The sequence below is a fragment of the Balaenoptera ricei genome, chromosome 11, assembly GCF_028023285.1.
Source record: "Balaenoptera ricei isolate mBalRic1 chromosome 11, mBalRic1.hap2, whole genome shotgun sequence".
Lineage (NCBI taxonomy): Eukaryota > Metazoa > Chordata > Mammalia > Artiodactyla > Balaenopteridae > Balaenoptera > Balaenoptera ricei.
In genome coordinates this window covers 30,730,320-30,749,249 of record NC_082649.1, presented here as the reverse complement: position 1 = coordinate 30,749,249, position 18,930 = coordinate 30,730,320, and the positions used below count along the sequence as shown (strand labels likewise).

Sequence of the window (18,930 nt, the reverse complement as noted above, 5' to 3'; positions counted from 1 at the left end):
CATCCATCTCCGGGAATGTCCTCATCTTCCCCAACTGGAAGTCTGCACTCATTAAACACTAACTTTCCACCCCCCCTCCTCTCAACCCTGGCAACCCCCATCCTCCTCTCTGCCTCTATGAATCTGACTGCCCCAGGAACCTCACCCAAGAGAAATCATATAATATTTTGTGTATCCGCTTCTGTGACTGGCTTATTTCACTTAGCATAATGTGAAGCATTATCCATGTAGCAAGTATCAAAATTTCCTTCCTTTTTAAGGTTGAGTAATGTTCCATTATATCAATATCACATTTTGTTTATCCATCCATCCATGGCCACATGTGCTGCATCCACCTTTTGGCCAATGTGAATAATCCTGCCATGAGCATGGGCGGATAGACCCCTGCTGTCACTTCTTTTCCTCCCCTCTTTAAAAAGCACTCTTTGGGCAGGAGAATCTTTTGGCTGCTCAAATCAGTCTCTGGCTGCCCTTCTGCCTTCCCAGCTGCTTTTTTACTAAGTTGATTGATGATGAACACCCCTTCTCATTAGCGCAGCCCTCAGCCACTAGGAAATTAGAGGCTTGGATAATTCACATGGAAGTAAAAGGGTGATGACTTTTCCCATGTCATCCTTGGGAAGTCACTAATGCTGCTGGAAGCAGAGACTAAGGATTTCCCCAGGGCTGGGCCTTCTGATCTTCAGAGGGTGGTTCCTCAGAGGCAGGGACTCCAGTGGATGGGTGGTGTTCTGGGAGAGTCCACAGGCACATCCTGGCCAGGGCTACTGGGCATCTCTTCAGACGTCCTGGTCCATTGGCTGTAGCAGAGCCTGGATGAAGCCATAGCCATGGTTTCAGAGGCCCCTGGGCCAGCCCATTCTACTCAGTAGCTATAGACTGCACTACTACTCTCCAACAGCTGGCCTAAACAGTACTTGCACCTGAACAAAAAAGATGCAAATTGCAAAAGACATTTACATTAAGAAAGTTCACCCACTTTCAAAATGGAGGAGGCCCAGATATGAGAGAGAATGGAATCAACATGAATGGCATGGGAGTCAGCCAGATACAGATCAGGTCTCGGTGGCTGTGGGCTTTGTCTAAGCTATCCAAATTCTGTGAGCCTCAGTTTCTCCGTTTGAAAATGGGAAGAAGGCCACTGTTGGGATTGAATAAGAAAACGTATGAAAGTTGCTTTTGTCGAATAACCCTAGCTGCGCATTAGTGTTATCTTATAAAATGGGTGCTTTTGAAATATAAGATGCCTGGGCACCATCCCCAGAGGTCGTGATTTAATTGGCTGGGGCATCAGTAGTGTTTATAAAGTTCCCCAGGTGATTTTAATGTGCAGTCAAGGTGACAAATCATCAGCCTAGAGTGTAGCCGACCCTCCACAAATGTCAGCTCTCCTTCTCAGCCCTTGTCTCATCCCTGCAAACTCCATAAAGCACGTGCCCTCCTTCACACACGATAGCCTTTGGCATTAGCTGCCTGGATTCATATCCTGGCTCTGTGACAGTGAGCAGGGTACTTAACATAACAGAGCCTCAGTTTCCTACACAAGAAAATGGGATTAAAAACAGAATCCACATCATGGTCTTCCATGAAGATTAGAAGAGAGAATTTAGGGACACACAGTTTTGAGGGCATTAGCCTGCTGTGGCCCCCTTTGCCTGGCAAAGCAATAAAGCTATTCTAAAAAAAAAAAAAAAAAAAAAGAAGAGAGAATTTAGCATGTGGCTTGGAGATAGCACTCGGTCAATGTTGGCTGTTATTGGGAGCAGTCAGTGTCAAGTCAGGAATCCCATGGTCTGTACTGGAGCCGGCCCTTTTCACCCCCTCCAGAGACACCAGCCCTTCTCTCCCCTGCCAGGCTGTCCTGCTCCAGCTCTCCTGCTGAGCCACGTTCCTGGGAGATGCCCGGTGAGAGCTTGGGATCACGTTGAGTCAGAGGTATTTGTAGGCGTGACTCACCAGGTCTTAAAACCAGAAGATTGCCCTGTGGGTCTCATGACGTTTCTGGAAAATAAAAGGAGTGAATATTATTGGGTTTAGTTCATCAGACACTCACCCTCCCTTTTGTGTGCCGGGGGTTCTGAAAGAAGCAGGCAGTGGCCCAGCCAAGTCTGAACCTTCAAAGGCCAGGGCCTGGCTGCACTGCTGAGAGATGTTGCTTCTCCCCCAAACAGGTTTCATCCTTTTCCCACAGACTTCTGCTTCTCTGGTTCCCTGCCCAAAGCTACCCTGTTTCTCCTCCCTCCAGGCTCCTGGGAAAATGTTCCCACGGGCTGCCTCCGCTGAGGTGTGTCAGAGCTGAGCTATGCTGCATGGCTGGGTGTGGGCTGGGAAGGGGCCACCCAGACTCCAGAGCACAAGAAAGGGAAAGTTCCCCTTCTGCAGACAGAATTTCTGGAACCTTGCACTGAAGCAGCAGCCAGGAGGGCACCCATTTCTCTGATGCCTTTTCCCCCACCTCCTGCATCCCTGCTGATAGTAAATCCTAATGTTTCTGGGTCACAGCTGTCTCTAGAAGCTGTCTACTTCTCTGCATCTCTAGTTACCACCCTAGCAAAAGCCACTGTCATTTTGTAATTTCTCACCTGCAACGGCAAGCTCCTAACTTGTGTCCCCGGCTTCTATTCTGTCTACTTCTTGCCCAGTGCAGCCAGGTGAACTTTTCAAAATACAAAACTGATCACATCACACACACACACATACAGACACACACACTTATGTTTAAAACTTTTTCAAAGCTTTCCATCGCTCATAGAATAATGACAAAACCCCTTAATAAATTCAGCAAAGCCATGTTTATCAGGATTTGGTTTGGCTGTGAGTGACAAAAAACCCAATTTAACAGGAGTTTGAATAGATAAGATTTTATTTTCTCGTACAAAAAGGCTACAGTTGAGCCAGCTAGAATTTGTATAGCAGTTCCTCAAAATTCTCAGGGACTCAGTTCTCTGCTCTATAATCCTTAGCATGTGGTTTCTACCTCATGGTCCAAAGGGGCTGCTTGAGCACCAGCCATTGCAACCAAAACCCAAGCACAGGAACAAAGAATTGTACATAGCACTTCTACTGACATTTTCCTGCCCCGAATTTAGTGACATGGCTAGAGCTAGTTGGAAGAGAGGCTAGAAAATGTAATCTTTATTCTAAGTGGTCATGGACCAGCTGAAAAGGAGGAAGAAAATGGATATTGAGCAATACTGGCAGTGTTTATCATACACTCCATCTCCTGACCCCTGCTCTCCTTTTTGAGCTTCAACTCACCTCACACTTCCTTCCCCTGGCTCTCTCCACTCCCAGCAAACTGGCTTTCTCTGGAAGTCCCACATATTTGCAGCACTCCCTTCTGCCTCAGGCCCTTGCTCATGCATCAACATTCTCCCCTCTTCCTACTTAACTACTCATCCTTACTCCACTCCAACAGCATTTCCTCAGGGAATCTTCCTTGATTAGGTCAAACCCTCCCTTTTCTTTTAGATGCTTATAGCATGTAGATTGTATCACTGTTGCAATTACACATTTGTTTATGCAATTATTTGATTATTTTCTGCCTCCACAGTGAGGTCAGGATTTAGGTCTGGCTTTGTACACTGTGGAGTGTTCTGCTGGGCATATTGTAGGTGCTCAATAAATATTTGTTGAACGACTTAATGAATAAATGTAGCTATTATCTTATATAAAAAAGAGGCTAAGACTCAGCAAACAATTTTCCTGGGCAAATGGTGGAGGGTGGCTAGGAGGGCTGGGGAGACACAATAGAGCCAGGGGAGAGTTCTAAATGATTCATTCAAATCCAGTAAGCTTTTGGGTGTGGCAGGGGAAACACTGACCTGGAACTCAGGAGCCCTGTTTTCTGGTCTCAGCTCAGCCACCAGTAGCTGGACCACTGCCTGGAGCCAGTGAGAATTGATCCAATGCTGGATATACTTTGAAGGCAGAGGCTATAACCACTGCTGGCAGATTGGATGTGGGGAGTAAGGGAAAGAGATGGGTCAAGGGTTTGTCCTGGGTGTTTGGCTAAACAAAGGGAAGGTCACTTACTGAGAAGGGGAAGGTAGCAAGAGGAGCAGGTTTTAGGGGATGATCTGAAGGGTTTATTTGCAAATGAATCGCAGGTTCCCGTAGCCAGCTGCACACTTCACCTTTTCCCCAGGCGTCCCCCAGGGAAAGCCTAGGCCCAGGCAGGTGGGTTTAAGTGGTGGTGACAGGGAATGCCAAGTGGGTGTAAAAAAGATAGAAAAGGTCAGCCGTTCAAGGTACATAGTTACCAGCCAAGCAATGATTCAGCCTGACTCAGCAATAGGATTGAACAGAAAGTACTCAGAAGACCTTGACTTACAGGCTTGGGAGGAAGCAGTCACTTTCTGCTAAAGGTCAGTGACAAGGGAAGGCATGTTCATGCATGGTCACTGCAGAAATCTTTGAAGTTTTAGCTTAAACAGCAGTGAAGGGCTTTCCTCTTTAAGAAACCTTCACTCCTCCCTAAGCCAGTGCTCACTGGTTCAAGGCTTTGCTGGAAAACCATCAGACTAACAGCAGGATAGGCCACCCCTCTTATTCCTCTGATAGCTAGGCGAGGTCATCAGCATCATTACTATTACTATCTTCATGATCATATGGGGCTTCTAGGTTGCTCCTCTACCCCTGATTCCTCTAGTTTCTATGATTGTGAACCCCAAGCTTTATTGCCAACCTTGTATATTTGGTCTACACCTTTGCTCTGCAAGGTGTGGTCCCCAGACCAGCAGCACCCACACGACCTGGGAGCTGGCTAGAAATGCAGAGTCTCTGGCCCCAGTCCTGACCTGCCAAATCACAACCTGCCCTTTAACAATGTCCCAGGGGAATGGCCTGCACATGAAAATTCAGGAAACACTGAGCTAGAACATTTTGTGTAATTGCCTCTATCTCATTTTCCTTGTTAGACTTCTATTTGATTAAATATAACAGCCTCTTGTCTGCTATGTGTGAAGCTTATTAACATCATTCTCAAGCAAAAGCAGAGCCAACAGTTTGTAGGGTTTCTCTTTGATTCTTTTCAACTCATGAGGGTTATGTGCCCAGAAGTGTCTGCGATTCGTGGTTAACAAAAGAAGAGCCTCACAGAAACCAGAGGACCTTAAGTTCTGGTGGAAGAGAGGCAGTTCCGTGAAAGCCAATAGCAGAAAGTGCCCATGCAAGTTCCATCAGAGGAGTTTTCAGGCACACGGGTGGCTCTCCTCAACTGTGGTCCCCGAGGAGCCATCGCTTCTCTGCTCCCATCAGACCAAATTCACAACCACACCGACTGGACATTGGAACATCTGGGACTGTGAGAACGTGGTAGGATTGAAGTCAGGATGAGAGAACAAGCTCTAGCCAGATGATGGCTCTGAGTCTCCGCAAGACTCAGCTCCCAAATGAAGGAATAGCTCACCCATGAGGGGCAGCGAGAGCACACATGTTCACAAGCAATGGGGAACGTGTTTACTTACTGGCTCTGTCATCATGTCATTCTCCCCCCCCCCACCCCCACCCCACCCCCACAATATAACAGGCTGAGGTAATAGAGCAAGTTCTGCCTTTGAAAGGCTTGGAACCCCTCAAGGGCAGGGCATAAAGGTGGGCACCCAAACTGCCAATGAGGCGAGCCAAGAGCAGACCCTCCAGCTGGAATTGGGAGCAAGCCTTCGGAGACTGGGCTCCAGTAAAACTCAGAACCGCTTCCAAGGTGATCACGAGCCATCTACCCAAAGGCGGGAACAGGGCGGCCGGAACAGCTGAGGTCATTGGCATTGAGGTGGATCCTTTGATCTGAGGTTGGTGAACCTTGCTGCCATACCCAGTTGCAAAGAGATGCTGCCCACTTTCTATGTGGGGACTCAGGGGATTAGGGCAGAACTCACAACAGGAGGCTTATAGAGCCTTTGAGTGCGGCCCCCTGGGAACTTAGACCCGCGCTTCAAGCTGAAGACTTCTGAAGGCAGGTTGAGCAGTCCTGGTTGGGACCCGGGGGTCACTGGGATAGGAAACCAAGTCCTCAAGGGGGGAAGGGTCTGGCCCAAGGTTCCATGGCATTTTCCGGCAGAGTGGGAAACAGCGCTGAGCTCTGGCTCCTGGCCCCAAACTCTTCCAACTTCCCCCTGAGAGCTTGGCTTTGCTGGGACGGTGGAAGGAGCCCTCTGCTTAACACACTTCTGCTTCTGAGGAGGGTGGAGGGGTCCTCTTTTCACAGCCTTGACCTACTGTCCTTGGCCAGACTGCCTGCGAACAGGCTGCAACTTCCGCCCCTGCCTGGAGCTCCCTCGCTCTCTTCCCAGCAGTGCCCCTCTCTAGACCTCGGTAGAGAGCCTTACCCACCAGGACGCCTTGCTGGACTCCGTGGTGTCCCCTGCCTATGGATTCCCGTGCTCCTGAAACCCACTCTTCCTTATCGGATCACAAGGCTGGGGGTAGGAAATAAGTTTCCACCTTCTAACTGAGTTCCTTTATACCTAGCATGGAGCCGGGCATACAGTTGGCACTCAATAAATGCCCGAGTGACCCTTTCTCGTTTCCTCCTTGACAGATTCAGAGCCCAGCACCTTGGACTCCCAGTCTTCGACCACCTTGTTCCTCTCCTCGGAGGAGCCAGGCCCCTCCACCACCGCGCTTCCTTCTCCCTCGTCGTCCTGCGAGCCCCAGGCGTTCTCCCCGGGGCCCTCGGTGCTGGCCGCGCTGCTGCCGCCGCTCCCCGCGGCCCCTGCGCCTCCCGCCTCGGGCTCGGGCGCCCCCCGGCGCGCCGGCCTCTACTCGGTGGTCGCCTCCTCCCCGGAGGGAGCCCCGCGCCTCGTCGACTGGCTGCCCGGCTGCCCCTCGACCACCCCTCCCGGCGTCCGCGGGGATGAGCGTGATCGGCCGGCTACCTGCGCCTCGCGCACGGGCGCAGCGGGCAGGGAGGAGGGCGCGGAGGACCCGGGCGCTTCCCCGCCGCCCTGCGCCCGGCCCGCCGCCGCCGCCGCCGCCGCCGCGACCTTGGAAGCCAACGTCGGGGACATCCTGGTGGAGTTGCGGACGATGAATGGCCACCTGGACGTCATAGCGAGGGCCCTCACCAAACTGGCCTCGTCGCTGGGCCCGCAGCCGCAGCCGCAGCCGCCGCCAGATGCCCCGGATGGCAACTGATGGAGCTGCCCCCACACTGTGTATCCGAGCCGCGCAGTAAAGAGATCCCGAATGCACCAGGCAACCCTGCCTGTGTCACCCCTGAGCCTGGCAAAGCCAGCAGAGGACGGGATTACTCTGCTCAACCTACTTTATGGGAAGGAATGGACCTCCCCTCGCATTTCAATCTGAAATGACGGTGCTCCTCGCACTTTCTGCCGTGCCAGGCTCTTTCTCGGCTCTCGCCCGCCTGCCCCACTCCTGGGAGCTCTCCTGGCCCTTCAGATGTCCTTCTCTTGCTTTGGAGAAGGCCTTGAGCTCCTGACAGGACAAGTGCCCGAAGATTGTGGTGGGACCCTGGGCAAGATGCTCAGAGAACCATCCTTTCCCGACCCACATTGGTGACTTCTGAGTCCTGTGGAGGGAAGGCAAGTGCGAAGCATGTTACAAAAGCAGTAGCTCAAGGGCAGCTCCAGTGTTCCTTTCTTGAGTTGTTGATGTGGTATCTGATCTCTGGTGACTTTTACACATTTCTTTAAAAAATATTTTTGGGAAAAGAAGTTTATTTTTTCTCATTATAACCACATTTCAAGAGGTTTGGAAAATAGAGAAGTGAGAAAAATCTGATGTATTTGGAGAAGGGGGGTATTTAAGTCTTTCTTATGAATAAGAAAGTATTTTGTTTAATAAACAAGATTTTTATATGTACTTTCTGGGTGTTGGCCTTTCGGTGCCACATTTCTTCCTTCCCTTGCTCTTTCTGTTCTCAGTTACCTATCCCAGCCTTACTTTACTCCTTGAGTCTTATTTCAACTTTTCTCATGCTTGTGAAGAATAAGCTTTTAAAGGTTGTCATGGTTCTTTTCTAAAGCTCCCAGACCTCCCTAAATTTGGTAAATCCACCCTTTTTCTCTGGATTGGAGCAGAAACCGATTCACTGGCCAACAAGGAGGAAGCCAGCATCCCTGGCCTTTCCTCCTAGATGCCAGTAACACCATCCTTCCCAGCTGTGACAAACAAACATGTCTCCAGACTTTGCCAGTGTCCCCTGGTGGAGACCTAGATGGAATTTCAGAAATCTGGAGGAACCTATGCCCTCCAGGATCTGACTTCCCATAAGGAAGAGGGCCCTTCTCGCCTTCCTGATTGAATTAGAATTTTAATTAAGTGTGCTCATTTGCCAGAAGCAAATCTACTGCTCTTTTTCCAGAAACAAACCAAGCACTGGAAACCACACTGCACAGAGTAAAACCCCACCCGGAGCATTTGCAGGGCGCACAGCTGGTGAGCTGCCAGGTTTCTGCAGTTTCTGGCACCCCCAGAGCTTCTCAGACTTTGGCGTGGAGAGCTTACGATGCAGGTTCTGCTTCGGCGGCTCTGGGGTGGGCCTGAGACTCTGCATTTCTAATCAGCGCCAGGGGATGCTGATACCACTTGCCCAAGACACACTTTGTGTAGTAGTGGGTAGGGGTTGTCTGCTCTGGGATTCCTGCTCGTTGCATTGCCACTGTTCCCCAGAAACTGCTGTTTGTCTTTGCCCCTGCAGGGGCCTGGATTCCACAACCTTTAAACTTTCAAAGCATCTCTTTGGGGGACTTTTCTTTTTAAAGCCAGGGCGTATTAAGTCTAACCACCCACTTCTAAAAAAGCTTCCGTGGAGTTCAAACCAATGCCAACAAGCATTTATTGGATATCTACAATGCTGATGCCCTGGGGGACACAAAGATGAATAGAATAAAGGCCCTGCTCTCCAGGGGTTCCCAGCCCAGTGTCCCACAAGGAGAGGGATTATCGATCCCAGCATGTAAACAATTTGAAGCAGCAGGGAGTGGTGAGAATGGCAGTCACAGGAGGCCAGGCTTCTTGAGGTTTGACTTTGGGAGAGTTATTTAACCCCTCTGAGCTTCAGTCTCTTGATCTGTGTCAAATGGGGATGATGGCATCTGCCTATCAGAATCAGACATGGACGTGATGGCGGCTTTGCCCTCCCGAAAGTGCAGTCCAAGTGCCTTTTTATGGTCAGCGGGCATTTTTACTTCCTCTCTCCTGGGTCCTAAGTCAGGAGGACCCAGGTGGAGTGAGAATCATACACTCAGGTCGGAGTTGCCTTCCGGCTCTGAGGGACTTTTTCAGGAAGAGAATCTATGGCCCAAAGGGACCAGCCTTTCTTCTGCTCTTTAGTGGAAGAAACAGCTCAACTGGAATGCCAGTGCCACACCTGAGGGCATCAGCTTCTGGTTTTTACTCATCTGAACAGTCTTTTGTTTTAATTTTAACTGACTTCTTTTGTGTGAGATTAAAAACAGCAACAAAAAACCTAAATCTTTCAAGAACAAAGAGGGGCTGGCATATAAATCCTAAATTTAGATATAGGGACTGAATCATTTGATCAGAATCCCCATATATATTTATATATTTATATTTCTATGTATGAGATTGAGATTGAGGATATCAGAGGAAGGAACTGACATAACACTGATTCCATCCCGGCAGACCAGAGAAAAGTCTGAGCTCCTGTCCTGGGTGAGTTGGGGCCTCAGAGACTGGGCCTGGTTTAGGGTTTTTGAAGATGGGGCTGAAGGAGGTTAGGAGGGCAGGATGGCCTTCATCTTGCAGAAGGTACAGCCAGGGGAAATTTGACAATTTCTAGGGTGGGGGCTGGGGGGGTGGGATGGAATTGAGTTCAAACAAAGTATCAGTTTGAAGGTGCTGGACAGAAAAAAGGAAATCTAGTTTTGTAGATTCTATTTTTTATTTTTTATTTTTTGCCACGTGGCTTGCAGGATCTTAGTTCCCCAACCAGGGATTGAAACCAGGCCCTTGGCAGTGAAAGTGTGGAGTCCTAACCACTGGACCACCAGGGAATTCCCTAGTCTTGTAGATTCTAGATTGAAACTTCCCTCCAATACCTGTCTTGATACCTGCTTTTCCCAAGGCTTAGGGTGTCGTTCGGGTGGGCATAGCATGAGACAAACACACGATGGTTCAAGGTGGCAAGCTGAAGGCAAGCATAAGACCTATGGCGGAGGATAGCAGGCTTCAGCCAAGGAAGGATTTACCAGCAGTTACCAGACTCAACTGTGTGAGGTAGTGAGGGCCCTGTCTTGGGAGGGCACCAAGCAGAGACTGGATGGAGAGCAGCTGGTGCTTCAGCAGAAAGGATTCTCCACTTGGTGGGGCACTGATTTAAGGACTCTTTCACTCTAACTTTGAAGTAATTCTTGGCTCTTCCCTATCTCTCATGCCTATATCCAATCCAAAAGCACATCACATTGGTTCTACCTTCTAGAGAGTTCCATGATCCAGCCACTTCTCACCACTTCTCCATTGTTACTACCTGGTCCAAACCACACTATCCTTTCTCACCTGAGTTATTGCAGTTGGCTCCTAAATGGGCTCCCTGCTCCCTCTCCATTCCCACAGAGCAGCCAGGGGGGTCTTTTAAAAATATTTCTGACTAGGTTATTCTTCTGCACAAGACTCTCAGTGGCTTTCATCTCACTCAGAGTAAGAGCCAAAGTTTTACATAATCTGGTCTCCTGTTACCTGCCTGACCTCATCTCTTATGACTCTCCTCCACTCGGGTCACCCACGCCTCCTTGCTGCTTCTCCCATGTACCAGGCACATTCCTACCTCAGGGCCTTTGCACTGCCTATTTCTTCAGCCTGGACCACTCTTTCCCAGATATATCGCATGGCTTGCTCCCTCACCTCCTTCAGGTCTTGGCTCAAGCATCACTATCCTTTTAAAAGTTGTAATCCGCTCCCTAACCATCAGCCTCCTCCCCCTAGATGCATTTCTTTTTCTCTTTTCTTGCTTTTTTTTGCCTCACACCAATATCCACCTTACCCAGTATACGTCTTACTTTATTTTTTGTTCTTAGAATGTCAGCTTCCCGTGAGGGAAGAAATTTTTGTCTGTTTTTTTCACTGCTGTCTTCCCAGCACACTGCCTTTTAAAAAACAAAGTGTTTTGTAAAAGGGACCTGTCAATTGTTGTAACAATTCAGACAACACAGAGGAGAACAAAGAAGAATATAAAACTCACCCCAAATTCCACCCCCAAGAGATAACTGCTGTCAGTATTCTGGCAACTACTATATGAAACATCTGTGTTTCAATAGAAACACATACATGTGTGTCCAATTCTACAGATGGACAGTATGTCTGCTGCTCTGTAGCCTGTTTTGTTTGTTAACTTGATAATAGATGATGAAAATCTTTCTATTTAAAAAAATAGACGTTATATACGAAGCAAGATTTACTTAGTCCATCTTCTATTCGTGCTTCCAGATTTTTCACAATTGTAAGCAGTCCTGTAATGACCGTGTCTGGGGATACATGTTTTGTCTCTTCTGTGACTATGTTGTTCATGTAAATTCCTGGAGGTGTAATTGTGGGGTCCAAGGCATACGTTCCTCCTTCTTGCTTTAGGCTGTTGCTGTGGCTTCATCAAGGTTCCAAAAGGGGAAGTGAGTGGATGGCAGGAGGAACACGGGGACCTTGGGGTGGTTCCATCCAGGAAACTGGAAAAAGGGAGAAATAGAAACAAGTCTGCCTTCTGAAGGTTGAACTTTAAAGTCGGCGCGAGGGGGGCCAGACAGAGGTGTGCCACCACCCTGAAGATGTGGATCTTGGATGGTCACTCGAACAGTGAGTTAGTCTGGGTCTGGTCAGGAAACAGAGGCCATCTGGGTCCTGCACACAGAGGGGTGTGCATTCATTCAGGAATCGGGAGCAAGGGTGTTGGAAGGCTGGAGGAGTGTGGAGGGGAAGGTGGAGTCACTCCAAAGAGGAGTGACTGCAGGAAAGGAAAGCGCTACCAGCCCTGGGCTGGAGATGCCAAGGGGACTCAGGACCAGTGTGACGCCAAGGCCCCGGCGGTAGAGCTGAGCTGCTTCAGCAGGAACCCAGGAGCGACCCTGCCAGGCTGCAGCCCCTGCCACCGTCATCCTCGGCTGTCACTAGTGCTGTCGCTACTGCCTGACACCCGCCACCGGGGGGCCACGGGGGAGGAAGGGAGACAGTTGCTTCTCCCCGCCTCCCGCCTTCCCTGTCAGCGCCTCCTCTTCCCAGAACCTAGCTGGGGGCCCATTGGAGGGAGTCTGGGAGATGCAGTTTGTGGGGCTTCAGCCCTTATGACACAGGACAGAGCAAAGAAGAGCAGGAATGCAGCTGACAACAAATAAGCAAGTGACAGTCCCAGCAGGAACTCGAGTCAAAGCAGTGGTGTATCTGAAGAAAGCAGCTCTCTATCCGAGAGCGGAACGGGTCGGCCACGGGAGCACCCAAGAGCAGGCACCAGGGAGACCCACGTGGGCAGTGCCTGTGCCAGCAGATGAGTGCTTGCTTGACCCTCTGCACCCAGCCAAGGCCTCACAGAAGGCAGCCTGGCTCTCTTATCTGATGCCACTCAACCGTCCAGAGTGTGGCAATGAGATACTGTCCCCAGGGGATGGCCTCGCTGCCAGGTGCAGACGGGCTGGGTTTCTGAGCCTTCTTGGTGGGCTGTTAGGCTCTGGACAACTGTAGGTTAACTGGTGTGTGCTGCCACTCTGGGAGCAGGAAGCCAACCCTGGACTTGCCCTTGGCCATCTTCCTTTATCTAAAGGACGTCCGCACTAACACTGATCGGGCTCGTATCAGGTGTTGGGCCCTGTGCTGTGTGCTATGTACAGGACTGGGTTTACTTCTCACAGCATCCCTGTAAGCAAAGTTGGGAGCTAGCACCTATAAGGCCCATTTCATTGATCAGGAAACTGAGGCGAAAGGGGGTCATGTGACTTGCTCATGGTCGCATAGCTGGTAACCGACAGAGCCTGGATCTGTCTGTCTCCAAGGCCCTGGCTGTGCCACCACTCGGGGCTGCCTCTCACACTGGACGTTCTCTTTTCAGAGGTAGGTCAAGGACCCAGGACTGTTGAACTGCCTTTGGCTGATGATTCTTCCCCAGGGTGACAGCAGAATTGCTCTCTGGAAGTAACAGGTCCCTGAAGAATCAGAAAATGTCAGCAAACTGGAACAATAAACAGGGGACCGCCCACCCCCGGGCCACAGTACCAATGATGTCATGTGTGCTGGGCGTGGAGAGGCAGAGGAGATACTGGAGGATGAGACAAGGCCCAGGAAAGAGTGGATGAGGACAGGCCAGGAGGGTTGTGCCGCCTCGGTGGCTCTGAAATACTGATAACCTTCGGGTCCTTTAAGGTCGATGTCATTAGCCACATTACGCGTACAAGGGGACTTGGCCGTAACTGTGTTTTGTTTCCTTCACTCCTTACCCCCTCCGGCCACCTGCCTTCCAACAACCAACTCTGTGTAGAGAGACAGAAAATGCAAGGATTTCTGCAGGTCACTGTGGCACCTGCACCAGAAGCTCAAGTCCCAGGGGGCATTTGCTAAGCCTCCTATAAAGCAAGGGCCCCAGCAAACAGCAAGCAGGCTGACTCTAACCTTGGCTTTCATGGATGAGGCTGGCTGGGGGGTACCGGCAGCTCAAACCATTTCCATAAAACGAACGTGCAAAGCCTCTGATGAGGGGCCAGCAGGGGCATCACCCAAGGCTCTCTGCTCCAGCTGCTTCCTCCAAAATGCGCCAAGGGCTGTGTCTCTTGCCCTCGTGCTCTCCGGAGGGCGCTGACTCTGGCCCAGCCATCTCTTCTGGAGCAGGCATTTCCCCCCGTTTGCCCCATCCTCACGGGGCCTGGCAGCCTTGAGGCGCGGAGCTGGTGCTCAGAAATGTTGACGGAGGGAGCCGTCGCCGGACATCCAGTTTGGCAGCGGTGGGTGCCACCTCCTGCATCCTGAGGGCTGCCTGGGCCGCCTGGATGGAGATGAAGACCTGTTGGCCGGCCAGTCTGGTGCTGGCCCGGGAGGGAAGGTCATGACGACCTGCCTACGCTGCAGCTTCCAGGCCTCGCCTTTGCTTGTTTTCTGGGAGCCTCGGTGTCTGCCCACAATGGCATGGCTCATTCAGCTGTCCGGATGCTTGGCGTGGTGCGCGGGCCGCGTGGCTCGTTTCCGTGGTGAGCATGGCAGGGAAGGCTGGCACCGAGCATTCCTCCAGGGTCTCCCCAAGCAGGGCTCGTGCCAGGGGGCTCCGCTCCCAAAGCGGGGTGTTCCGATGGGGGATGGTCTCCTTAAGTCACCTCAAAGTTGGCTGGGCTCTGTGCTGGAGTGAACGGATCTAACAGATTTTTATCCATTCCTTTCTCTTGCATCCCACTTGGTTCCCAGAAGCGTCTGAGATGGCCAAATGGAATATCGCACTTGGGAGGGAGCTCAGACGGCATCTGGCCTGTCACTGTGCAGATGGTACAGGAAGCGTCACAAAGGTCGGGTGACTTGCTCAGGGGTGGCAGGCAGAGCAGATGTCTCCTGAGTCCTGTGTTCTTTCAACTGCCACCCTTCCTGGCTCCCCGGGGTGAATCTTGCCATTGCTGGATGAGCTGTCAGTCCGCCTCCTCCAGCACAGAGTGGACGCACCTACACTCAGCACACACGTGTACACACACGGAGGACGCATTAGCATTTTTAAATGAAAACAACATTTTTTAGTTTTCTAAACCAGGGGTCAGGCAACCCTGGCCCATAACCTGTTCTTGTTTAGCTTGGGAACTGAGAATGATTTTTACATTTTCAAATCCTGCAAAAAGAAGAAGAATATGGGACAGAGACCGTATGTGACCTGCAAAGCCAAGAATATTTACTATCTGACTGTCTGCAGAAAAAAAAGTTTGCTGATTCCTGGTCTGGACAATCCATTGCACTGCTCATCCAGGGATGGTAAACGATCTGCCCAGGATGCTAAAAACTCCCTTTATAGGTCGATCTGGTCATCTTTATAGGGCTTGGACTCTGAAATTTAGAATTTGCAGCTTCTCTCTTCATCCCTCAGAGGCTGGTGCCTTCTCTGAGTGGTGTCTTGCTGTTGCTAGATTTTTCTCTTCTAAGGGCAGACCATGCAGTGACCCCCCTTGTCTGGAGACCCCCAGTGGTGAATTAGGGGGTCAAGGCTGGCAATGGACATTGACGACTGGTACCCAATGTGGGGTTGCTGCCGGAGGCATCCTCAGAATGACCAGGCTGGGAAGGACCCACGGGTGGTGGTTGAGAACAGAAAACTGCCCAGAGGGTGACAAGGAAAATGTCTTTCCCATCAAAGAGAAACACAGAAATGCATGCTCTCTGAATAGCTCTATTTCCTCTTCACCACGGCAGGCAGGCTTCTCCACAAGTTCCTGTCTCTCCAGGCCACTCATTTCTTTATAGTTACTGAACCAGAATAACCACAAGTCGAACCGGAAGCACACGATAACCCCGTTGAACTCTGCATGGCCTTGGCCGGGCGCACATTCAAATCCTGCCCTGGCCTGCGCAGCTGCGAGGTCTCCAGCCAGCAGCCAGCGGTGTCTGCAGCTCCAGGCTCGGGCTAGTCACTTCCACAATCAGAGAAGGACCTGGGGGGCGGGGTTGGCGCGGGGGAGGAGAGTGACAGGCAAACGGAACCAGGAACGTTCCCAACTGTCGGAGCCGTTCACGGTCATTAAAGATTTATGGGCAGGCAGTTTGGAGTTCAAATATGAGATGACACCAGAAGCCTTTAATGTACAGGGGAGCTTTAAGCATGATCTGGGAGCAGAAAATGGTCTGTGAACACCCCTCTCCGAGATCTTAGAAGTTCTGTTCTATTGACTCCAGGCTGGGCTGCAGCCCCGGTGCACTTCATGGGCTCATAAATATAACATTATTGGACCGAAAAACCAATCCTTCTCCAACAGATTAGGCCCAGATTGGTCAACCCATAAATCAATGCTGAATAAGAACTATAAAGTTGTGAATCAATGTGTCCCAGATCTCCAAACTGGAATGAAAAAGTTGGAATAAAATAGCTGGAGTTCTTCCAAGATCCTTCTTTTCATCCCCTCCTCCCACCAGCTCCATATCCTAGTACGTTAATTTTAAAAGGGTTTTTTTTTTTTTTTTTTGGCTCCTTGGCCTGGCTGTCGGCAGCATTTCAGGGCAGGAAATTCAGTCTAGAAGGGAGGCTGGGGAAACAGAGGCCGTCCTGTTGTGTTTCCGGTCAAGACTGATCTGCAGCTCCATGCTGTCTCCCTGGCCGGGGCCTCCACCTGCGGCTGAGAGGTGGCGGCGTTTGTCATCCGTGGCATGGAGGCAGAAAGGGAACAAGATGCCCCATGTGTCACTGGCACGTAGTGGGTGATCAGGTCATGTTTGGTCAATGACTGGATGTTTAGATCTAATTCATTCAAGGGCTCTGAGCCCCGACATTGAATTACTAAATATAATAATCTGCTCTCCTCTTAGAACTGTACATCTGGTTCAGAAACGCCATCTGGCTATCCCTGTAGGATGTGGTCACCCTTTTGGATCTGGGAGCTGAGGCTGTCTGCTGTGAACGCTGCCCACACGTATGCAGAGAGAATTCCGTCTCGGTTCCTCTGGAGTTCTAAAGCAAAGTTTGTTTTCCGAACCTCCCCCTCTCTTTGAGGTCCCCACCTGGGGGATGCAACACACAGACCCTTCTGCCCTCCTAAGGTCTTACTGTAAGGGGTCTGCTCTCCTGGGCTGGGGCCTCTTACTCTTCTCCAGTCATGCCAATGTCCAGCTTGCCTGCCACCTTCTCCCCTCCGGGGAGGACACGTGCATGGTACCATACACATCCCTTGAAGTGACGGCCTCCAGGTTTTCCCCAAACACAGACTCCAAGGGCTGGAAGGGACCTCAGTCCCACCTTGCTTCATCTGCTTGTTTGGGGAAACTGAGACCCAGAGAGGGGTATTCACTTATCTAAAGTAGAACTCAGGCCTCTTGTAACCCAATCCGCTTCATCCTAGTGCAAGCCTTATGCTGACTACGTTCTTGTCCTTCTCCCTGGGGGGAAAGAAGGTCCTTGTCATGTTCTCCTGAAAGCACCGTGTCTGTACAGTGGGCCGTTTCCTTTGGCCAGTTTCATTTCTCCCACGTTTTCCTTTCTCCTTGCTGTGACTTACAAGATCATGAGCAGACAAGCCCAAGGACTCAGAGGAGAAATTCTCTCCTCCAGTGTGTGCCCCTAGGAGCAATGGAGCCAAACGACAGCGCTCTTTAACGAATGAGCTCCATTTTGGTGTTTTACCACCAGGGGCCACAGAAACCTTGCAGGATGTGTCCAGGGCAATGGATTTTGTAGGGTTAGCTAAATCTGTACCACCCACAATAGCAGCTCTGTGCAGAAAGGCGGCTCTGAAACAGGTTTAGTTTTCCATCGGTTCCAAGTTCAGGTGAAGGGCCATTTCTGCAGCTAAAGGATTTGTATTCCCCCTTCTCACCCTGATGCCGCTTTTGTCATCCTGGCTCTTCCACCCCTCATAAATTCTGACATTCTCTCTCTACTTCCTGGGAAAACATTTAACTCCCCAAATGAGCTATAGGAAATAAAGTGATTGTGCTGCTTGGATGTGCTCTCCTATCAGCAGAGCTGTGAATGAGTGTGAATGTGCTGAACACTACTGCCTAGAGAATACTTTTTAGCCACTTAGCTCCACTTTTAACCCCTAGGTCTGAGGGCCCATGGCCCATGGAGGGGGATGGGGAAGACTGTAAAAATGATCCTAATTCTTCATGCTTCCTGTATCCATGCCTTTGCCATATAACTTTACATTGACCTCCAAGGCTACCTCTGGGCTTAGTCATGAACTTGTTTTGGCCAACAGGATAAAGTGGAAGTGATGTGCATTGGTTCCAAACCTAGATCCCAAGAGGCCTTGCATGTTTCCTCTTGCTCTCTTGTGCCTCTCATTGCCGTGGAAACATGCTCAAGCTAACCTGTTGGAGGAGGAGACACTGAGGAGCAGAGCCAGATCACCCCAGGTGTCCCAGCTGAGGCCAGTCTAGATCAGCCAACAGTCAGCCAACTCCCAGACACATGAGTTAGCCCAGCCGAGATTAGCAGAGCCTCTTAGCTGACCCCCAGCTGACCCTAGATGTTTATTCTTGCGTGTCACTGCGGCTTAGTGATGGCAAGGCAGTGAGACAGGCTGGGACCTGGGACTCTTAACTGCAGTGCTTGAACCTAGATAAACATCTCCTCGAGCAACAGAATACAAATAAAGGACTGAAAATTAATGCAGGCATGCGCAGGTGAGGCAAATTATGAACAATAAGATACAAAAAGTCCAAAACCCAGCTGCCACTTCTGAGGTGCCGGGAGCAAAAGTAGGGTACTGAGCATGGTCCCTGCACACAGCACCACCAAAGGGGTGGGCAGACCACCTAAGCTACCCCTCTGGCCCGACCTACTGATCCACCCCTACCCTCACCCCATTTAAGGGACCAGCTCGCCCCCCCACAGGTAGCGAGCAAGGGTACTTGCTACTTGTTTTTGCTCCCTTGTGCTGCAGCACAAGCCCCAATAACACCTTGCCTGGGGCTTCCCTGGTGGCACAGTGGTTAAGAATCCGCCTGCCAATGCAGGGGACACGGGTTCCAGCCCCGGTCCGGGAAGATCCCACATGGCACCATGACTACTGAGCCTGTGCTCTAGAACCTGCAAGCCACAACTACTGAGCCCACATGCCACAGTTACTGAAACCTGTGTGCCTAGGGCCCATGCTCCACAACAAGAGAAGCCACCGCAATGAGAAGCCCACGCACCACAACAAAGAGTAGCCCGCACTCGCCGCAACTAGAGAAAGCCCGTGCGCAGCAATGGAGGTCCAACACAGCCAAAAACAAACAAATAAATTTACAAATTTATAAACAAAACAAAACAAAATAAAAACCTTCCCTGAATTCCTCATCTGGCCTCTTATC

General features: G+C 50.6%; 1 protein-coding gene across 1 annotated transcript in view; it reads left to right on the top strand.

Annotated features, from left to right (window-relative positions):
• Nucleotides 1-7,159, top strand: part of RUNX2 (RUNX family transcription factor 2) — a 224,883-nt gene extending 217,724 nt beyond the window's left edge. Inside the window, exon 6 of the mRNA XM_059938579.1 lies at nt 6,542-7,159. Coding sequence (XP_059794562.1) covers nt 6,542-7,137 — 596 coding nt within the window. The 3' untranslated portion in view covers nt 7,138-7,159. The remainder of the gene's footprint in view (nt 1-6,541) is intronic.
• The last annotated feature ends 11,771 nt before the right edge of the window (nt 7,160-18,930 follow it).